The 23,524-nt window shown below is 40.7% G+C and overlaps 1 protein-coding gene across 7 annotated transcripts in view; it reads left to right on the top strand.

Moving 5' to 3' along the window:
• The first annotated feature begins 2,686 nt into the window (after positions 1-2,686).
• The window catches only part of fgf12a (fibroblast growth factor 12a), a 33,491-nt gene continuing 12,653 nt past the window's right edge, over positions 2,687-23,524 (top strand). Inside the window, exons 1-3 of one of the 7 annotated variants that reach the window (XM_063884932.1) lie at positions 2,816-2,906; positions 17,473-17,520; positions 20,478-20,588. In XM_063884932.1, coding sequence (XP_063741002.1) covers positions 2,888-2,906; positions 17,473-17,520; positions 20,478-20,588 — 178 coding nt within the window. In that variant the 5' untranslated portion in view covers positions 2,816-2,887. Of the gene's footprint in view, positions 2,922-9,798; positions 10,203-15,023; positions 16,200-17,472; positions 17,521-18,125; positions 20,589-23,524 lie in introns of those variants that run through there. The other 6 variants (XM_063884929.1, XM_063884933.1, XM_063884935.1 and 3 more) reach the window with 6 other exon arrangements.

Here is a 23,524-nt window from a genome sequence, read left to right as displayed (position 1 = left end):
TAGGCCTTGGACTAAACACTATTGATGGCACTATATTGCTATTGGCATCAGGACAAGTTTTACAAACTCCTCACAAGCTTGCCAGTGACTCCAGAAATAGGCGAAGAAGGTACTTTACAGTGAGAGGGCTGCACTGCAGTGTCTTCAGAGTAACTGGGGCTCTCCTCTAATGTAATACCTCCACTTGACTTACTGGTTATTTGACCTATAGAAAACATTGCACAGGAAAATGACATTATAGAGCTAGGAAAGAATAAAAGACATTTACGAGTAGATAGGTAATTAATCGTAACTGAGGCAGACAATGCATCTTGTGGGGCCATTTTAATACCATCGCACTTCATTGAGTAATTGATGTTGTTGTACAGGAAAGCATGGGGGGTTTCAAGGCAAAGATACGTTGGACAAGGAAAGGAGAGCAATATGCCTTTGCCCCTGTAAGGACCCAAGGACACACTGCCAAGTTAGATGATATCCTACGGGTGCAGGTCTAGGGCAGGGGAGGACAGGGAAATGTGGGAGGAGAGGAAGAGGAGGAGGGATGAAGAGAGCAGAGCAGGCAATGGAGGGATGACAGTGATTGGAGGGAACACAGGGCGAGGTTGGGAGCCCACAAAGAGGAACTGAAAGCGAGGAGGGTGGACCAAAAAAGAGGGTGAGAATCATAAATATTTAAGCGGCCGCAGAAGTTAATTTAGGTAAGGGTTTTATGACACTACAAACCTGTTATGGAAACAACACAACCCTAACAGAAACACATTTACCTCCCTCTGAATCTGTTTAGGACCATAGGTTGCTTTCTGATCAATGCGAAGCATTTTTTTTTGCAGCATTGGTGTCCTCTTTCAGATTCCTTCATCGATTTGCTGTGAACCGACGCCAGCCAGGATTTGCCTGCATTGGAAACAGGGTAGCAAAGCCTCTGTCACAGGAAGTGTCTAAAATCAGAACAACTTGTCATTCATGTAGGACACTCATTCATAATTCAACTATGGCTGCGTTACAAATTGCCTGTTTTTTCTTTAATTTTAGTATTTTCTGTGACTTGCAGTGCCTGTCATTGCAGACAGTATGAAAACAAGTAATACATACTATATCGTCATAAGATTGCACCTTGACCTTTGACCCATATATATCTGCTTTTCCTAGAATTTTGGGTCAAAATAGAGAAAAAAGCATGCTAGTTGCATTCTACAATATTTAAACAGGTGCAGTGAGACATCTTGGTATTTTAGGAATATTGCATTTGACATAACATGTGATAATTGGAAATACACCATATTTTACTGGCATAATAAATAGTATGAATGTATGGTTATTGTAATAAATAGAGTGAATAATAAAGCAACTTTGACATCCGGCTCCAGTGTTTGTGTTGTTTATCAGGCAGACGCATGATGCTGAACGTCATTTGGCCTTGAGGCTTCTCTTTCATCCCAAAGGCTAAGAACATCTTATACCAGCAGCAATCTTTTTATACCATTGGAAGAAACTCTAGCTGTTATCATACCATCCCCTCAGAATGCTGACGGTGAGCTTTCCAAGACAATGATCAATGGGCCAGTTAGATAATACCACACTGTGACTTGTTGACTGTTTTTTCCTGCGTATATTTAAAACTCTGTGGTCAGTGTCTCATTTTGGCGTCCTTCGGGAAGCAGTCCGCAGCTGACACTATTTAGCTGTGTGAAGAAGACACTGATAACTCCACCAATATTTGGGGTTAAAAAACATCACAAGATAAGAGGGGGAACTTGATCAAATGTGAGAGAAGTAAACCATTGCCACTCACTTGTCTCCAAATCCACCCCGGTATAGCTCACACGAGTTGATTACTTAACACGGGCAACTTCCTGAAGAGCTTTTTGGACAAAGGAACAGCTAGTTCTTTCTAAATGCACAGTGTAATCTTTGAATACACTGTACACAATATCTGTCAGAGTTATACTGCAGCATAATCAAATTACAGGAAGAATAAAGAGTCAGATGCTCAGGACACGACTATTGATCCTTTGTTCATTCATTAAATATTGATGATTCTCAGCAAAATATCATCTGCCCTTGCAGAAGGGAAATGCAACATGTTACTGCATGTGGTCAGCAGGTGTGTGAGGGCGAACCTCTTCACTGTGGGCTGGGAAGGGGAACTGTGTAAAAAAGTATACTGACACTTGGAGAATTAAGTGTTAAAACGGAATAGCTTACTTCAAGCATTTAATGACACATCATAAAAATAGCAAACGCAGTGCAATTTGGACTTATTTGTGTAAAAAGCTTAGGAAAAACACAAATCATTTTTAATTATGCAGATTTATACAGATTGCTATGTAACTGAAGTCATTTATACATCCAAACATAGAAGAATGATTGATAAAAACAAAACAGTTTGGTCAGCTTCATCATCAGTGCATATATTAACCTGCTGGTTGCAAGGGACATTTAAATCAGGCATGTTTTTGCTCTACAGGGTTTCAGTACAAAAGTGACAGAACAGTCCCCTTGACAAAACAAATACTGTATACTCCTGCATCCAGATCAAGACACAATGAACACCCTGCATCCGCTCTACCCTGGAGAAAACACACACACATGCACACGCACACACACCTCCCTCATTCTTCACCTGAGCCCTCACACCACCTTACTCAGAAAGTCTTGCAAACACGAAGGGGTAAGCACCAGCTCACTTAAAAGCTCTGCATCCGGTGTGGCTCTAGCGCGTTTCAGTGGGGGTCCCAAGAGGAGCTCATTTTGCAATTGTATTTCTTGAAACAAGCAACTTGCCTCCGTCTCTGCTCGGCCAAAGAACCGAGCGCACACAAGCTTTAAGCACATCCCTCCAGCCTATACCTCGGCAGTATACTCAACTTCAGCACCAAAAGGGGAGATGGGCGATAAAAACGCCGGTAAGAAAAACTCACGTGAGTAAGTTTTTATCTTATTTTCTTGATCTTAGTTAGATTTTGTGGGGACGTAACGTTGTATTTATTTGTGTGGATTCCTTGAGCACAGACTGCGGAAAGCCTAAACTTTGTTATCAGATCTGCAGCAGGAAACGGTTTCCTGGAAACCACATGTAAAACAGCATGAATGCACTAAAGCATGGGTTGGAACTTAATGGCAGGGGGATGAGCATGATACTGAATGAATGTGCGTTAACCGGCGACAGATCAGCACATGCTCCAGTGCTGCAGCGCGGTGCTGCTGCTGCTCCATCCCGGTTTCATAGCTCTCAGTCCCCGCCTCGACTAGTTTGCACTCTCCCTTAAGCACCTTACACTATTTTTCCAAAGTGTATTGAAAAACATCCAAATTGCTTATGAATTGCAACTTGTGCATATCAGGTCTGCATTACAGTGTTCACACCCCAGTGCTGCGCAGGGTAAACGGCTTTAGTCTCCCTGCCGGAGCTTTCGTTTACTCTATCGGTGCTGTCAGCTGATTTAGACAAAAACTGCTGGCTCTCCACTTTTTTTCGGTGAGATGAATGTGCTGCTATTCCCCGTGCAGCGATGGCAGTGTGGCCTCAACGATCAGCATGCGTGTTGTTGAAAAAGCTTTGCAAGTCTGCCAGTATAATGGGTTATATATTCTGTTATCGAGAGGACAGAGAACGTATGCTGCTTACACACACTTCAAGATCTGAAACATCTGTATGTTGCTGTGTTTGCAGGGCAATATAATGATGGGGTTAAAACATAAAACAGGGACATTTCCCTCTTAAAATATATCTGGACAAGGGACAGAGTGACCTTGTTTAAGTAGGGTAACATTTTGCTCATGGTCACCCTGAACTGTTTACCCAGAGTTTACAGAAAAGCAAAGAGTCTGCAGTAAAGCAAGAAACACAGTCTGGGGTCTACAGCAGGGCAGGGGGACTCACCTGCATACTCTAGGCAGCAAACCTGACTCACCCTTCTTATTTCCGCTCTTGGATCTGCAGAATTTATGTTCTTGTTAACAGGGAAAATCAAGTGTTCACTACCAGAAATATGTTACGCTTTATGCTTTATGGTCATGCATAATGTATTGTTGTAAATACTTCCCACGAGAGCATGGTGTTTTATCTCGGTCTTGTGTTTAAGAAGAGGTTGAGTAGCTCTATGATTTATTTTTGAATAGGACTTCTTAAAGCCACATTTAAACTGTGGAAAAATGTAACATTAACTTCAGGACAATTCACTATAAGCCAATGCTAGCTCCATACAGTACAGAACATCAGTTTGACATCACTGCAGAGTATGATGTATCTTCCTTTTTAAACTAACAGTTTGCACAGTTACAGCGCTTTATGTTTGTGTCTCTCTGGCTCTTGTATGACAAAAGTATTTTCTGTATTATCCATCCCGTGTAAAGCACATCAGTTGGTGATGTGGATGGGTCTTTTAATGTCCTCTCGGAATATCCAGTAGTTTGTGTGTTTGGGTTACTGTGACAGTATGTTTTCATATTTGTCTGTTGTTACCAGTTTGACAAGTCTTTTCTGTTATTTGTAACTGTGACCAATCTTTTTACTGTTTTAAAGAAAAAACACACCCATAAAACCTTGTGTGCCTTTAATTCTTACCAAAAGTTTTTTTTCTCGCATGCCTCAATGGTGAATATGAATCAACAAACTTTAAGAGTATAAATAGTAAGGTATTAGGGAAATTGGGAAAAAGTGGGCGGACGACTTGATAAATGAGGCTTGGATTAGCCTTTTGATTCTTCCTTCCCTGTGAAGGCATACAAGAACAATAAATATTGTGTATGATATATATATTTAAATGATCATTTTAAGGATGAAGTTTTCGTGTAAGCTGCAAATTATAGTGTTCACATGGTGCATATTCAGAAACAAATTAATAACAGTTTCATTAAATTACCACACATAAAACCTGGGATAATATTCTTGCATATAGGATTACTTTCCACTCAGAACACACCTAAATCCAGATAGAGCCACTTTCTTTCCATATGATGTTGAACGTTGATCACCGAACCAGGCATCTTTGGTGCGATCCTCTTTACACTAAGAAAGGAGGAAAGCTCTTCACACAAACAGCAGTTTAGTGCTGCTGCTGATTGACTTCTCACAACTCTCTACCCCCCTCACACTCCTCATCTTTTAAATCCCCTCTTCCTCTGTCATGCACACCACAGCAATAACGAAACCTCTCATAACATATTTGCACTCTTGGCTACACATGACTTAAAAATGGTCCTTCTTCCCGCTTTCCGTCCTTTGTCTCATTCATATGATCAGTGATAAAGCTGGTTATTTATTATTGTGATGCCGCTATGTTATCTGTATCAGTATCTTGTTGCTGTGTTGTTGTACTCTTCTGTCTGTTGAGCCACTAACCTCAAGTTTGCCCACTTGTCAGTTTGCATAAGATTTTTTGGCAAATCACTAAATGCAACCATGAACAGTTTTCCTGATTTTAACTACGCAGACGTTGCTTTAGCATTGCAGAATATGAGAATACTTTCTCATATTTCAGCAAATGGTATTTAGTATCAGCTGTGACTCAGTGCTGTTGTACAACACCGTGCGTGTTTAGGTTACTCACTTTTTACCATATCAAAGGTCTTTTTTTTTCAGGCTGTTTTTAGAAATTAGGATTGAGTGCTACCGATCCAATTCATTTTCACATGTATTATCCATTAAATGTCCATTAAATTATTTGAAATATATAAAAATATTCTTAACAATTTTCAAATAAAGTGGTGGCGTTTTAGATTAGCTACAGTGTTTTGCCACAAGACTTAAAATAAGTTGTGATAAAAATCATATCTTCATGTTTTTGTCAAATTTATTGGTGCAAGGCCATGTAGTTGTATGTACTGTAGTTGCATTAACACAACAACAATTAGATTTGGACCAAAACAGAAATATACATGATAATAGCTTTAGTATGGTACTTTAAATAGCTTAATGTTGAACAATAAAATAATTATAATATTGTAGAAGACCTAAATATTTAATATTACCCTGAATATTGTAAGATGACTCTTATACATCAGGTTTTAGATGAGCAAGTGGTTATATTTTGTAGTGATCTGTTTGTGTCATCCAGCATGCCCCACTGTGGGCAGCTCTGCTGTCAACACTTACAAACATCTGAGTCACCTTCTCAGTAATTTAACACTCGAACTACCAATAACAGTTTGTTTACAATACATGCTTTATTTAGAAATGTCCCTTTCAACTTAATATTAGATTACAAATATCCATTGATGGACAAAATCACGTATTGCTGTAATGAATGCAGTGTGGATAGTGTCTCTGCTTGATTTATGACTTTATTGAAGCTATATTAAACTAAGTCAGATCTAAAATGCCGTTTAATCAGCTGTACTGTATGTTAAGTCAACTGGAAAATTCTTCTTTGCAGTAACTATCTGTTATTCCTAACATTCATAACATCCATTTTGACATGATTGATGATGCATCTGGATTGCAGTTCCATTCAAAGCTAGTATCCTCTTACAAGGTGAACATTTTAACCTCGCTTCTGTTGACATACAGTATATAGGAGGTTGAAATAAGAGTTGGCTTGTCTCACATCTTTCCACACTGTCATCACAAACAGATCTGAGTTTGCTCAAATACACACAGGACACGTCTTTTTTTGGACAAGGTAAAGTTACAACTCAAGCTGAGAGAATGAAGACAGGTCATTCACAAGGTGCCACATGGGGTCTGAAGCTAGAAAACATTTGTGATTGGAGGAAGGAGAATGTGACATCTGAAATTAGTACTTCATGATGTAATTTCCACTGGGAATAAGGGTAAATCTCTCTGTTTTATGGATTCAGGGTATTTTCATTAAATATAACATTAAAATATCAGAGAAAGAGAGAGCTATAACCATTCTGTCATAGTACGGTATGCTATATTCATAATTGTTTTTTTTGTTGCAACGGTAATCATCTAATTTTACTGAGTGGCGATTCGCTAAATGAAGGAATCCTCCTATGTTTCTTTCACCTAACTAGAGTCCGTAGCTACTGCCCTTCTTTACGTGTTTTGGGGCTTCTTTTGAAGAATATGTTTTAAGAAACTGCCAATTATCATATTAATATCATTCACAAAATCCACTATACAATAATCCTTCAAAGTGAAATGATTCCCATGCTAGGTCAAAACTAGTAACCAGGTTTTTTAAAGTAATAACTTGAAGGGGGTTTCATTTAAAAAAAAAACAACTTTTAAGTAAATACAGTATGTTTTGGTCATATATTTGTCATACATTTAGCTTTATTTTATTACATATTAATTCCTCCTGGTCCCTCTGTGACTTATCTTGTCCCTTTTTCATCCTGCTCTTTTCTGTCTCTCTCTGTCAGTGGTGGTGATTTGCTTTGCAGTAGGACAGTATGGGAGTTGGATATAAAAGCACCATCACCGTATCTGTGATTCTGGGTCTGATGCCAGCTCCCTCCCTCCCTCCCTCCCTGCACCTATTCTCTCTTTACACCTCTCTGACCTCTTCTCATTTGCATGGATGCTGTTGTTGAAGCATTTTGCTGACCTAAAACGTCCTTTTATGTACATTGTATAGATTACACATCATAAGGGCATGTTCCCAAGGTAGTTAGTGCCATTGTTGTGCAAGGTTATATGAGCACCAGAACATTTAAGCTAAACAGTGAAATACTTATAATGCAGCAGTGTGTTAAATTAATGCTGCAGGGGGAGTTATGCAGTGTGTCTGGTTTCAATACAGCCTGAAGAACAGCAATGTCTCAGCCCAGCAGTCACAAATATGTCTTTGTGTATTGAATCTGAACACTTTAAACTGCTATACTGATAATTCTCTCATCTTTGCTACAGGATAAATCTTAGTTTCTCTGCATCTTATTCTAACCTGAACGCTTTATGTTAGGGCACCCCCTAGAGTATAGGGTTACACATAGTTTTGATATTATGCCAAGTCAATGCAACACTTGTCATATACTAGACCACACTGCATGGTAGGATTTTTAAATGTGTCTTTTTAATCATAGAAAAGATGAAAAACAAAACTTTAGAATCTATTAAAAGGCAATCAGATGTATGGGCTGTAATGTAACGCATTACTCAGTATTTATTTGGAACCACTCATCTTTAAGGTATCAAAGATTGATAACTTATTAGATAAAGTGTTATCTAAAGTGAAATGAATAAAGCATGTTCTTGATTTCATTCTATTTGTGTGGTTCTGTACATGTTACTGTCCTGACATCCTTTCCCTTTTTTGCTATGAAGCCCTTTTAGACTTATTTTAAAAAGACATATGTACTGTACATTTATGAATATACACATACATATATACACAATACATCTATAATTGCAATTGGCCAATCAAATAACTTGACACAATGGATCAGTCGAACTGCTCATTTCCCTTGACCAATTAAAAGACCTGTTTAAATTGTCAAATCAAATCGCTCATTCCAATCGGCCGAACAAATTCCTTTTTTTCAAATCAGCCAAGAAGGTAGACAAAGATGGAGATATAGAAAGAGGGATATAATTTACCCATTTGGTTAACCCACTAAGATTAAGACGAAAAATTATGGCAGCTCTAACTCCCTGTTCCCACTATGTGGTGCTATGACTGATTCATAATTGGCCTGTAGTTGTCTTCAGGGCAGGACAAATCCATCACGTCAAGTTTGGAAACGTTTTGACTGTGTAGAAGAAAGTTACAACCGTTTTTTTCGTTCATGGCGAACATTGAATTACACTGCGCAGCCACAGTGAAGCCGGTTAACGCAGACGGATAATTTTAAATATGAAGCATCCTCCACCTCTTAACACTTTTCTGACCAAATTTCCTAAGGACCTGCCTGATATGCGAGGGGTGGAGGTAAAAGTACAAAACCTGTAACGTAATGTTGCCACTAGGTAGCGATTTTTTTATTTTTCAAAACTGGAATGATGTCTTCGTGGCTGGACTCTCTTCATTCAAAAGAACATTGGAGCATATTTGAGAACTCTGGAGTTTCAACAATTTATGCTTTTTCAGTGAAGCTGTTTTCGCCGCCAGAGTGCGGGAAGCTCTTTCCATGGGGACTGAAGCTTTCAATAACTTTAATCGTCATGATAATGATGGTACAGACTTCAAGTACATAATACTTCCAATACTTATTTGATACCAAATTTTGATATAATAATCACAGTAGGCATATACTGTAGTATTTCTACAGTTTTGTTATACTTTTATTTATGTAAACTCTCAACAAGGGATAACTAGTCTATAGGTATACTTTGCATTGTTTGTGAGGATGGGGTCAACTTTATTAACTTTATCACAGGATTACTTTAAATCAGTACACCTGCACTGGCGTTCTGGAAGCTGTAATTCTAGATAAAGTAATTGAACAATTAATCCACTTTTGCACATGCTGCGCACTGGTTTGACACTGGGGTGTTGGCACCTGGTTTGGTTTTCATGACAAACTGCGTGATTCTTAAACTTTCGGGTAGTTACATCACATTAGGAAAACACCTTTGTCCTTAATGCCTTGGGATGAAGCTGACGTAAGCTATTCGTTGCCCGCGTGTTCCCAAAGGATCTTGGTTGAAAACAGAGAAACTATTGGCTCCAGGGTTGCAACATCTGTGCAGCCAGCGTCAGATCGTCGCCTTTACTGTCAGCTCCGCATTACCTCACTCGTGGCCGGCCTGCCACTTTACCCCTGCAGTTTAACTTTGGCGTGCACGCTCTCTCGCTCTCCCTCCCTCTCCTACAATCTCTCTCTCCCTGTCTCTCCTTCTCTACGTCCGCTGCTGGTAAAGACGCGGAGACAGGAGGGGGGGTGTACAATTAAGAGCACATTGTAACGTCCTTGCGTTGCCTGCCGTGGCGGAAGAAGAGTGTGCAGTGAACGCGAATGACCGTCGGTGGACGAGAAGAAGATAGACAGAGAGAGATAGAGAAAGAGAAGGAGGAATCACTCAAGATGCCTCGTTTTAGCGTAATTTGTCCTGCAGACTGTGCCCTTCCGGCGTTTTGAGGGCTGCTGTGAGCCTATAGAGTGAGGCTGGCTGGCTGGCTACGCTATGCTGCCTGACCCTGCTGTGTTGTGATAGCTTTGTCCGATTGTTTGGATTGAGGAAGGCTCCCATCAACCCAAATCAATGAGGATTCTGAGGCCATTCCTTCAGAAAGGAGCGCATATGCTGCAGTGTTTCTGTGGACAACGATCGAAGTCGACCACTATCACCAACGGTGAGACACAAACATAGCACCATAGCTTTGCAGCTACCTTCGCTTTGCATGCTTTCTCTCTTGAGTGATGAAATAAGAGGGGAGATATAGAGAGAGGGTAGGAAGAGGAAAGGGGGGGTGAGTGGTTTCATTGGCCACTCGATTGTGTGAGTAACATCTTCCGAGTCTGCAGTGGAGAGAGCCTCTCCTCGCATCTGTCCCGAGTTTTGAGTGCGGGTATAGCTGCTGGCAGTCGGCATCCAGCCAGCCGCACTACTACAGAGAGAGAGGTCTCCGAATACTTAACCAGACCAAGCTATATTTGCAGACGAGAGTGTTCCAGTGCTGCATATGAAGCGGGCCAAAAATGGACAATGCAGGGATCAAGTCATTAAACTTCAGGGGCCTGGAGAGGCAGCTTTGTTTTATGGCCCCAAACAAGCAGCGCGTTTCAGCACCATGGACAGTGTAGAAGAAGTACACACAGGGAAGAGGCTCCTAAACTTTTAAAATAAGGGTTTCTTTTAATAGATTTATATCAAATCCCGTCACCACATTAAGTACATTTTGTTCAATGAACCCCACTTGACAACAGAGTTAAATACGAATTTAACCAGCTGTCTAAACTCTAAAGCTTTAACTACTTTAATGATTGTTTAAAACCAGGCTAAGTGAGAGTATAGTTCCAGATCAGCTGCATTCCCCCTCACCTGGAAAATTAAACATCCCTTTTGAAAGTGACTTCGCCACATGTCCATTATAAAACCAGAAGACTCAATGACACACGTGCATGTGCACACACAAGCTCATACATAACCAGCACTCAACAGACTTTGGCAATGAGCCTAAGATGCCTGCCATGTCCTCTACTCATGTTTCAGCAATTTACTGCATTGCTGCTCTTGTTCACTCTTAACACAACTACACCTCCAAAGTCAGTGAAAAAAAAAAAAAATCCTACAGTATTTCCAGAGAAAGACAAATGCAACCCCTTCTTCTGTCTAATCCAGTCACCTGCAGTACATAGCATATCCAGTAGTCTCAGCTTGCAGCAGCTCTCAAATTCAGGGCAGACAATTAGAAACTCCATTAAGCACAGTTGATTCCTCTGAGGAAGTTGGACCAAAAGCAGCACGCACACTGGGATCTGTAAGGCTTGGATATAAAGCACCATCAGTCTTTATCCTGCATCTCTACTTACTGTCACATGAACCTTATGACCTCAATTTAAACGTTATGAGTCAGCTCACAGGTGTTGATAAATGGATCCAAAGTTAAAACTTGTGCTGAAAGAGTTTCTTCGAGGTTTGTTTCATATTAATTTACTTGCAAGTTTGTTTGTTTTTCAATCCAATTCTCTGTATTTGACTTGTTGTTCTTTTGCATGAACTCTTGAGAAGTTCAACTGTGGCTTTATACTCATTCAAAACTGTCTCATTTCAAAAATAGATCTAGTTTGAGGACATGCTTTTGGGGGATTTTAAACAGACACTACCCTGCTTGTGGACAATTAGTCAGCCAATATTAAGTCAAATCTAAACTTCTTTGTATATTATTTTTCAGCAGTTTTACATTATTGACTCAGTATGTATATCTCTCAATGGACAAAGGGGGATGACACTCTTAACTTCAGCTGATAATCTGACTGCATCACTTACAACAAGATCATGTAAAGCAGGAGGAGCAGTTTTGCTCTCAAGATACAGGCACTTTGCCAGAATCTTCCCCAGGGACTTTAGGTAAAAGACGTGTCAGAGTAAGCTTAAATGTTTGCACCTGCTTTCTTTTGGAGGTGTCAAGTCTGCACCTGGCTTTTTTGTGTTAAAAGGTAAATACAGTAGTTTGGGTGTCTGGATTGCAGGAGACTTGTATACAAGAGACACCACCACAATCAAAAGTGATATAGCTTTTTCTTGTTAGTTTCCAAGTGACTGTTTAATTAATACTTTCATTAATCAGGTTTCATTGAAAAAACTTTGGGGATAGTTACATTTTCTTCATGTCGTAAAATCAGTCAATCAGATTCCTCTGATGTGAGGCATTTTTAGTTGAGTCAGACACTGTTTTGTTCAAGAACAATTTGTTAATGTCTAACTTGTCTTAATATTCTTAATTAGCAGTTTGTTTTCATCTCTATGCTCTATGAGTTCTCCATTTTTGTGGTGAGAAAAGAACAACATTAAGGTTAATTACTGATCTCCTTTTTTATTTAGTAGGTTAACATATTATTTAATGTATCTTAAATTACCTTGGAATGAAGGGACGTCAGCTTTTCCTGCACGACATGTTATCTGATTATTCTTGTTTTGTGTGCCCATCCAACTTGGGCTTTGTGCAGTTTTATTGGCTCTATATCTGCCACACTAGCTATAATCGAACTGTGATTTGTGGTGTTAGTGTAAATGTGGTAATGAGCATTGTGAGCCAAAGCATCACACATTTTTCTTGCATGTCTCTTCTCCCACATCTCTCCTCTTTGCCTCCTGGATATTTGGCAAGACAGTTCAGCAGACATTACACAATGAAAACTAGCTAGCTATTGTGAGTCAACACATTAGTGAGATATCTCAAGGACACATTGGAGTGACAAACCTGACAGATCAGAAACAAACATTGGTCTCTACCTCCCTCTCTATCTCTCTCTTTCTCTCTCTTTCTCTGAACACTTGCAGTTCATGATTGTTCCACAAGGGAGCAGCATGTATAAAGAAATGACTGTGAACAACACGTTACTCCAGTGGTGGTACCTGAACAGGGACATTGCTTTCTGCTTTCAAATATATTAAATTAGTTCATATGCTGCAGTGTACATTGTATTCAACCTCGAGATGTTTAATGATAAAAATACATAAACTACTCTGATAAAATAGGAACAAACCGATTCCATGTAGGCTACTTGGCATATGATAAATGCAAATCCAGAAACAAGCCTGTGGCACAAAGAGGTTGTTCATAATCTAACTAGCAAACTTATATAGAGTCAAATCATTTAAGTTGACATTTCAAAAGATTGCAGTGCATAGAAACAGTCTTTTATTGCTTGTGGACATATCTCAGCTGGAATGAAGTGAACATCAATTATGTCTGTTAGAGGGGGGAAGCCTAGCAGATGCTCATTAGGGAATACTTGATCTTTTCCTGACAAAGATTTATGTCCCATGTCTCTACAGAGCTTATGAGAAAGCTAAGTCCATGTACTGGAAACCACCAGCTGGGTTTTCTTCTGAGAAATGTACAGTATATCAAGTTTGTGCATATTTGTTAGAGCGATGAGTGATATATCAATGTTGTTATTGATATTTTTTTATGCTGCAGTGACGTATTCCGCAACTTAGTAAGATTACAGATTAGAGGTTTTCTATACACAGAATTGTATAAAGTTTACTTTTGATATCCAAATTGTACCCGTCTGTCTTCCTTTTGGGGAAAGATTATAGCTGCCCTTGTTCCTACCTACCACACAAACACACACACACACACACACACACACACACACACACACACACACACACACACACACACACACACACACACACACACACACACACACACACACACACACACACACACACACACACACACACACACACACACACACACACAGACACATACACACACACACACACACACACACACACACACACACACACACACACACACAGACTTGTGTAGAAATACAAAAAGGTACCAGCAGTTCACATTCACATTTTTATCCATTATATCCAAATGTTATGTAAGAGGGAGGAAGAGGGGACGGACGGTGGTAGTCAAAAGAAAATTGTCTCTCTCGATCTCTCTGTGGGCTGGTTTTGGAGAGAATGTCAGACCGAGTCCTAGAAAAGTCTCTAAATGTTTCATGCCGTTTCATCACGGGGAAGAGAAAGGTTTGCTGTGCAGTGTGCAGCTGAAGACTCACGTGTTCTTCCTCCCACAGAGTGTGTGCGTTGGTGGGTAGGGGGAAGGGGGAGGCGTGTGTGTGCACTCCAGCCCATGTTATAATCAACATGAAACCCAGGGAATGCACACAGACACGTTTGCAGGACATGTTGGGGGACTTTGCATGAATGTAGCTTATTGTTAACCCTAAGTAATTACCATAGTCATTCAGATGAAAAGAGAAATGCTTAACATTTGGCTGAAAACAACTGCATATACATTTGTCACCTGGTGTGATAGAAACACATACAGAACCCATATCTGAATCATTCAAATATACTCTCCTAGTGGCTCACACTTTTCTAAGCTTTGGTGTTACAGTATTTTTATAATAAGGACCATCATACTGTTGTTGGATATGTTATTTGTAATGTTTTGGGTGAGTCCATTTCATTTCCATAAGCCCTAAAACATATTTATCTCTGTGTTGTGTCACTGTCTGGATCTTTTGTGTATCATTTCTGTTTTTGGTTCATACTCTGTATGCTTAAACCTGTTGCAGGTAATCCTTTTAGTCACAAATAATGTGTTCTTTATGGCATGCGAGGCTAAAGGGTTTTAGGACATAAAATATGTGCTTATATTCCTTAAGTATAAGCTATGAGGATAAGAATGCTGTGTAGTATCAGCCAAAGCTGATTACAATATCTCTGTTCATGCACAGCCTCAAAACACGATTTCTAATGCAGCATCCTTGGTGACCTACGTGCCCCATTTAAACTCTGGCTTGCAACTTCGGATTTGTACTGTAATTCAACGAGACTATAGTGAGATCAGCCACCCCCCTTTAAGATGTGCACATTACCTCAGATGACTAAAAGTCACGCACGCTCACACACACCCCTGCATAAGCACCCACTCAGCATTTACCCCTTTCTATTTTTTATGTTCACATATATTCTTCCTGGGAGATCATCGATCTTTCCCTGTACAGCTCTCCGATAACTCCTAATACGAACCTCAATCACGTATGATTGCGTTAAAGTAGTTGAAGAGGGAGAGAGGGGGTGAGACAGAGCGAAAAGGGTAGGGAGAGGGAGCGAAAGGAGGCTATGGATCGCGACCGTCCACTTTCGCTCTCGGCGTTGTAACACACCGACAGCTTTCAGGACGCACTGGAAATAATACTCTGGGTACTTTATTATTTGTGCGCTACAACAAAAAGCAATCTGGCGTGTGTTTGCCTCAACCAATTGTTGCTTTTCAGTCAAGAAACCCTCCCTGCACGCTTCAAATTGCATCTCTGCAGCATCCTTGCAGAGTAGCCTCTGCTGCTGAGTCCTTTTTTTCGGGCTGCATTTCGAGGTGCCATCGACGGAACCGGACACGGGGCTCGGATATTTGGGATCCAGCACCGCCTGCGGGATTAGCGGCGAACAGTCTCATTTTCCTGGATTCAGGTTGATGCAAGTTATTAAAAGGCGTCGTGGAGCCAGAGCAGAGGCTGCTGTGCAGATGAGTGTTAAATCGTGCTCGGCAGACGCGGCGCTGTTCACCTGGAATACCTGAAGCTCTCCCATGACACGCAGCTGCATCAACTTATCAACACTGTTGCATGTTTTCGCGGGTGAAATGTCGGCCCCTGTGGCCTAGATTTATGTTTTATATCAGATCGTTCGCTATTGATTCAAAGCCCTGAGTGTCAGAAACTCTCAGCAGCTGATTTACACTCGCAGCTACTGACTGGTCCCTCGAGAGGATGCTGCCTGTCGCGCAATGATGCCCGGGACTCAGAGGATTTTCTGATCAGGATGACATTTGGTTGAAAAACTCGTGGACGCGAAACACAGAAACAATTCTCTCATTTTTGTTTGCACCAAGAAACTGCACCAACATCCGACCTCCGCCGAACTAGACTCTAGGTATTTCAGATTCGGTTCGGGGAGATGGCCGCGATCGCCAGCTCCCTGATCCGGCAGAAACGCCAGGCGAGGGAGTCGAACAGTGACCGGGTTTCTACTTCGAAACGCCGCCCTAGCCCCAGCAAAGACCCCCGCTCTCTCTGCGAGAGGCATTTCTTAGGGGTCTTCAGCAAAGTCCGTTTCTGCAGCGGCAAGAAAAGACCCGTTCGGCGGCGACCAGGTCAGTGCTGTGATTTTTTTTTTACTGATGTGTGTTATGTGTGCTGATGGAAGTGGTTTTCCTCAGCCTCCCCAACTCCACCCCGCCCCTCTTTGGAGCGTTATACTGCAGTCAAGGGCTTCAATCTGAGCCGGAGGAGAAGGTAGATTTTCTCCGCGGTGCGAAAAATCCACCTGTTCCATTAGGTGTTCTTGTTGTCTGTCGATCCACCGCACGACAAAACCCTTTCCCATTTACCGAACAAGAGCAGCCTGAATGTAATTGTTTGTATGCTGTGACATTACCCCTGTATTTATTGTGATAGTGCTGTGAATAATCAATCACCCTAGAACAAAACTAATGCTTCTGTATCCCAGTCACAGCTTGATATAAGCTATATAATATATTTAAGCCTTCAATTTTGCAGACATAATGTTTGCACCCACTCCCCTCTAAACACACATTACACACAACTTAAATGCACTCAAAAAGGCATGCTTTACATTACCTAACTCAATATTACTGCAGATTGGGGTACAGAGGGGAGATAAGTTGCACCGCAGTGCACCAAGGCTCTTTGAGATTAAATGTTTTAATGGTAAATGTTTATTGCAGAGACAGAGAGAGCTTTACTGCAGTGAAGGAGGTATAGCCTTAGTGATTAAGAGCTACTCTGGCTGTATTGATAGATAGAGGCTCTGTGCCTACTACACTTCATGAATAGCTTTCCCCCTTTGTTATTCTCCTGGCTTTTTCCTGGTGCACAGACAATAAGCCAGCCCTCCTCGAATCCAGATAGTTCTCGCTGTGATGAACGACAGTCAGGTCCATTCAGAGTGCTGCAGACAGACAGCTGAGGAATAAGGCAAGAAGACAAACAGACATAATTTTTTTAAGCAAAAAAATTACGACAGCAGAGACAGACAGGCAGCCAGCCAGCCAGACAGACTTAATTAAAACCCTGTCGTCGCACAGACAAACAATCTCAGTGCCAAAACTGCCATTAAATGCCAAAAACTGCCATAAATTCCCTAAATATAGATATTAGCAGACAGACAGACCGACTGACAGACACCTTTGGACAGGTAGGTAACTCCTTTCAATGTGGCCATAACTGGCCAGACAGAAAGCACAGACTCACAGACAGACTCTGTGTTTCGTTTTATTGATCATCTTTATCTTCGCTTGATGCCTTGCCGTATATTTGCATATAAACAGCCGATACGCTGGAGAATTTATGAATTCTGCCTGTTTAAAAGACTGTTGTTTTTCCTTCTATTCCCCCCTTCGTAAGATGCACCCTCGAAACCTCCACAGGTGTCCCATAAGGGCTGCAGGCTAGGTCAGTAGCTCAGCCTCCATCCGTGTGTGCTGTGTTTTTCTCGTCTCCACCCCATCTCGCGCCCATGTCGACTCCCCCTCGGCCAGGGAGAGGGGGAGGTGGGGATGGGGAGGTTTGGGGCGGGACATAGAGGGAGGGAAGGGCGGGGGGCTTCAACACCTGTCTGACAGCCGACGACCCTCTCCCTCGCTGATCTCTTTTTTATTCTTTCATTCCTCCTTCTGTGTGGCTTCATTGGATTTCTTAAGCTTACTTTCGTACTGTATTTTATTTCTCGTAGCTAAAGCTTTCCTATAACTAGCCGTTTGTCGCTCCTCTGTCTCTTCTCTATCTTTGTCTTTGGCTCTGCCTCCTATCATGTCGTTCTTGCCTCATTCTCTCTGTCAGTCAGTGTCAGATCAGTCTTTACCCCGTTACTTGTTCTGTGTCTGTAAATATATGTTTACTGTTGTTTAAGTGTAGTAGAGGTTCTTATCGTGTATTTTGGTGTATATGGATTTGTTGTGTTTCTCCCTGTCACACACTATATACAGGTGTAAGAACAGGTGATCATTCACCATTTCATGGTCATGACGCCATTTGTCGACGTACCTAAATGTTTTTGTCCTTCTGTATTGGTATGAAGTACATTTATTGACGTTTTAACGGCCCTCCACACAAAGAGGATGATTTGCACTATGTTGCCACTGAAAGACATCTTTTATGCACAAACATGTGGCTTGAAGCCTGCATATGCCTCCACACACACAAACACACACAGTTCACTTCTCTGCTAAATGATTGGAACTGATGAGCCGTCAGCAATACCGGGGCCCATGTTGAGGTCTTAATTTATGGATGAGTAGTTATCACATGTGATTTACTGATGTGTACTTTCTCATGTGCTTTCACACACACATAAGTACAAACACACATTGTCCTTACCCTGCCTGTGATGGATGATGAAGGGCCTGTCTCAAGAATTGATGGCCCCATCCCAGGGGTAGGTGAGTTGGGAACTGATGGTCAGGATGATGTACAGTTGAGATGAACCCACTGTTGTTCAGGGCCACCACTCTGCATAAAGTCTCTTAGGGATCTCTTTCCACATTGTCTTCTGTAAAATATTAAAAAAGCACCGGTAATTATTGAAGTGGTGAATTTCAAGTAAAGACTTAACGTCTGCTGTTTCTGTTGAAGAAGGATCCGGCTAAAACTTGAATTTTTCGTCTCCTTATACCAAGTTTAGATATATTTCTTTTGTTTTTGTTATTTATTTTGTGCCAGACGGGAATTGCATGACTTCCTTGTCTTCTCAAGACCTTAAGGGACAGTCAGGCTCACTCGTACTCCTTTCTTGTAATCACATACATCATTTATCAGAACATGTTGTAAGCCATGCAAAACAACCATTTTCTGTAACTGAATGTGAATTTAGCCACACACAATGAAACTGCAGTACCAATTACATTTTGACAAAACACATAAATTGCTTCTTTTGTCAGGCTAAGAATAAACAAAGGATAAGTGACATCCAGCATCTGAGTTGATGTCTTATTTCATTGGAGCTTGTCTCCAAATCTCTGCAATTGCAAGAACATACGCATTTCTTTTCAACTGTTGTTCTTTATTTAGAGTAAACCTTAGGAAAAATATGAATATTTATACGTAGTCTGTTTCTTTCTTTTATCCAGCAAACCAAATTTAGCCCTCCAATGTACTTGGCAAAAGTCAAAGCCTAGCTCTACACTAATGTTGTCATCTGATTCCTGACTACTGCTTTAAAAAAAAGAAAATCTAAATATTTCCTGGATAGACCGCAGAGACTGCTTGTTTAGACATCTTTGCTTTACTGGCATTGCCTGTGGCAGAGTCTTTCTTTGCCCCAAAATAATCCTTGTTTTCACGTGCTCCCCAGAAGTGCTGAGCTCTTCGAGCAGCACCCTGGCCAGCTGCCAGATGTCATAGCCTCAAACTTGGAGGGCGGTTCAGGCTTAATGCAATGAAAAAAACTCATAGAAACTTCAGGGCAGTTTCGTTGAGGTCAACAAAAAAGAGCTGGAATCATTTGGGGTGAACATGTTGCTCGTTATCACTCTTCTTCTCCTTCATGAAATATAAGTCATATCAACTCAAAACTGCACAGTTGCTTCATACCAAATAAAGAAACCATTGGCATGTCAGTGTACATTACAGAATATGGTTTCCAAATAATGCAGAATCTGTCTTTTTCCTCTACTAGATACAGTCAGAAACCATTTGAAATTATTAGCATTCTCATAGATTTTCTGTCATGGTGGTCTCATTGTGAGGCCTTCCTGCCAATAGAATTTATTTTTATTTTTTGTTACAAGAGATGACTCATTACAAACTGTCAAATGAACATTAAACAGCTGGTAAGAGATATGATGATACGGTTATGGTGCTGTAAGTTTAAGTTTTTTGTAATAAGGAAACTCCGGAGGCTGGATTGTCCCACAAGAACAACAACACTTCCTTAATGGTTAATCCAAATGTAATATTTAAACGATATGTGTATAGAGATTCACTAAATAATCTCATTTGTTTAATTTTGTAAATAAATCATGCAATTTAAAAGGTCTTTGATTTATCAGACATAAACACAAACTAGTAAATCTTTTTAAAAAAAAACAATTTTAATGGTATAAAGTATTATTGCTCTGCTGGTACCCTCCAACACCCACAACCATCTTGTCTTCTTTACTTAATTAAAGACTGTTCATTTTATGTTTGTGAAACATGTGTTTGTTGAACATTTCAGCATTTTAAATTGCTTGATATGAAGAGCTGTCAGTGTACAAACACTTAGATGAAAACACAGGTATAAATTATTTTGTGTGATTCTGTCACAGTTATGAGAATGCTGTTCTGACACATACTTGGTGGGGATGGGGCTGTGGCTTGGTCGGCGGTTTTTGTGTACGTGTCGCGTGTGTGTGTGTATGTGCGTGTTTCAGAGCCGCAGCTGAAAGGCATCGTGACACGACTGTTCAGCCAGCAGGGCTTCTACCTGCAGATGCAGCCGGATGGAACCATCGATGGCAGCAAGGACGAGAACAGCGACAACAGTGAGTGGAGCATTATGGAAGCTACAATTTCCAGACTGAATCATTTAATGACAAATTGTCACTGCGTTATATAACATAATGCCACGTTTAAAGCTCTGCTATCTTTTTTCAAATTCTTACATCTTACAAGTGAGGTCAGGCTATTGCTGTTAAAAGTTCATTTAAGATGGTTAAGATTCTCTTATCAATACCAATTTAAAAGGGAAGTATTCACCAAATTCATACAGGTTCACACAGGGATATGAAACACCAATTCAAAATAACTTAAAAAAAATTCTAAAAACAAAAAAAGAGATATAACTGTAGACATAAATGTGTAAAAACCTACTCAGATGGTTTATGAATTCTTATCCAATTCTTCTGTATACCTTTCACAATGAAGTAAATACAATATTTATTCAAATCTCTATTCTGAAGTAAATTGAAATCCACTATCGCTGCCTGGAGCCCTCTAAACAAACCACTTCTGCTGTGTACACCGCTTGATTGTAAGTGTCACATTGTTTTGATTTATTCGGCTTTTGAGCCTGTGTGACTATCACGGCAGAAATTCCATACTTAAAAATGTTTTCGCCTGAAACAACTAAGCCCCTCAGCTTCACTGTTATGCACAAAGATTCATCACCACATTTCCCCACAGATCGACTTTTCATAGTGGACTACCAGTGGATAAATTGTCTCCAGGGGATGACCCGCTAAAGCTTTCACACCCTCTCTGCTCTCACAGGAGCTGAAAAAGCAAAAAACTGCAGAGTCTGTCTGCTATATTAAAGCATATTGGCTGTTGTAACTATTTCCTGTGGGAAGCAAATGATCAAGAAAGAGATATGTGTCAGCAGAGAATGGTCGTCAAAGCGATAATGACGACACTCCCAGTCTGGAGCAGCGCCAGACAGGAAACCAATCATGACCTTTCTTCTCTAAAACAGGCTGCCAATCTTAAAGTAACCCGAGCCAAACCTGCTGGACTGTACCAGTCATGCAGTGAAAAGATCAGACTCTCCCTGTCACTCGTCCTTTTATATTTTACGAGAAGATACATCTTCAGTACTTATAGCATAAGGACAGGATCTCCTGAACAAAAAGGATTACTGCATAACAAAAAGAAAGGGGAAATCATTAATACAATGCGTTTCCCCATTTGCTCTTTTAACAAACACTTTGTGCTTTTTGGCACCTGCAATGTGATGTAAAGGTTTAGGCTTATGAGGTTCCTGTTGTGTTAGGGTTTCCCCAGCCCTAGGTAATCCTCTTGTTAAGCAATCCCAATGGCCCAGGGATGGAGAAATGCAGTGAATAATTCAGCCAAAGGAAACTAAAAATACCACCTTCCCCGTTTGTACCCAATGAATTATTCTCTATATGAGAAGCCTCAAGATCAGAGACGGTCCAGAGGAGAACACAGAAGGAGAGCAGCGAGTGCAGCAAGAGGAATGCGAAGTGTTTGGACTACAGTGATAGAGACAGAAAGAGTGAAGTGATGAGAGATGGAAGAGGATGAAGAACATTTGGTATTCAGGTCCTGCACTGCACTATCGATTCCCCGGCTGGATTATCAGTATAATAGATTACCCATACCCTTGAACCACACCAACCTCTGACCTGCAGCATCTTTCAGCAGAGGCAGATGGAATAGAGTAATTTATTTTTAGGGGGAGTTTCAGTGGAACTGATGGGATTGAGGAGTTTGGCATACTGCATACTAGCTGCAAACTGAGGCCGGTGTGCTTTTCAATTCCATTTTTTATTATTTGCTATATTTCTGAGCTGGATGAAAAGTGCTGAGACACGGACATAACTGAACGGCAAATAGTTTCATCTGGGGTGATGCATTGAAGATAATTGGAATTCTGCTTCAATTAAATCATAACACTTGTTTGTCCTAAAAAATTCTGTACATTTTCAGAAGTAATTTTTTGCATTTGCAGTATTTCAAACTGTAGTGGTAATTACTGACTGCCGCTTAACTAACTGCAAGGGCTGTGAAACACTATTCAATTAATTAACACCCATGTTCAAATTTGAGCAGTTATTAATTTGATTGTCATCAGTTGATTGCCTGCAGTAATTACCTGCACACACACACTGCAGCTCCAGAAAGATATTGCTGGTTATGAGACACCTGCAGAATCAGGCATTCACACTCCATCTGTCTCTGATGCTCCTCGTTGATGGATTGGACATAGCAAGTACTGGCATGAAGAAGGACTCTCACCAAAATGTAATTTAAGACACTGTTAAAAGACTGCATATGAGAGCATAGACTAACACACCTGTACGGTCTGAACCAGCGCTCCCATTTTTGGGTTGCATTTCTTTCTGGATTTGGAGAAGTGCCCTTGGCATATGAAGTCTGGCTCTGTGTTTTTCTAAACCTTTCCGGCAGGGTTTATTTCCTGCTGCGCCAGTATTTCTCACATCAAATGCAGTTCCTTTAGCCTACCTGCAGGATTTGCTTGTATCCCATTACCGCCCCACTGAAAGACTAGCCGTTCCAAAGATTCGGCTTTATTGGGTTGTTTGAACCTGTTTTGTCTGGCCCTTTGACGATAGAGGATCCCTGGTAATCTGTTAACTTTGTACCTGCACAATCATAGCTGCTGTTTTTTTTCCCAGAGAGATAGGATTGTGATTAAAAAGGAAAAGGAATTACCTTCAGACAGTTACTTATTATGGAATCCATCAACCACTGGAGCTGCAAATAGAAAAGCTGGACATTTAGAAGGAAGCTGATTGACAGCTCCTGTCAGATGTGTAATACATTGGCAGGGATGGAAGGGATGGCAGATCATAATAATGGCACAATAGTGGACTAACCTGCCATACTTTTCAAGCCATCTATTATGGGGAATCTTTTGAAGGGCGTATTGCAAATATAATTTGCTCAGAAAAAGCTAGAATATGTTTTTATGGGTGGCGGTGCGCCGGGGTGAAAC

Source organism: Eleginops maclovinus, chromosome 6 (assembly GCF_036324505.1).
Source record: "Eleginops maclovinus isolate JMC-PN-2008 ecotype Puerto Natales chromosome 6, JC_Emac_rtc_rv5, whole genome shotgun sequence".
Classification (NCBI taxonomy): domain Eukaryota; kingdom Metazoa; phylum Chordata; class Actinopteri; order Perciformes; family Eleginopidae; genus Eleginops; species Eleginops maclovinus.
Note: the sequence above shows the minus strand (reverse complement) of the source record. Positions and strands in the feature narration are given on the sequence as shown.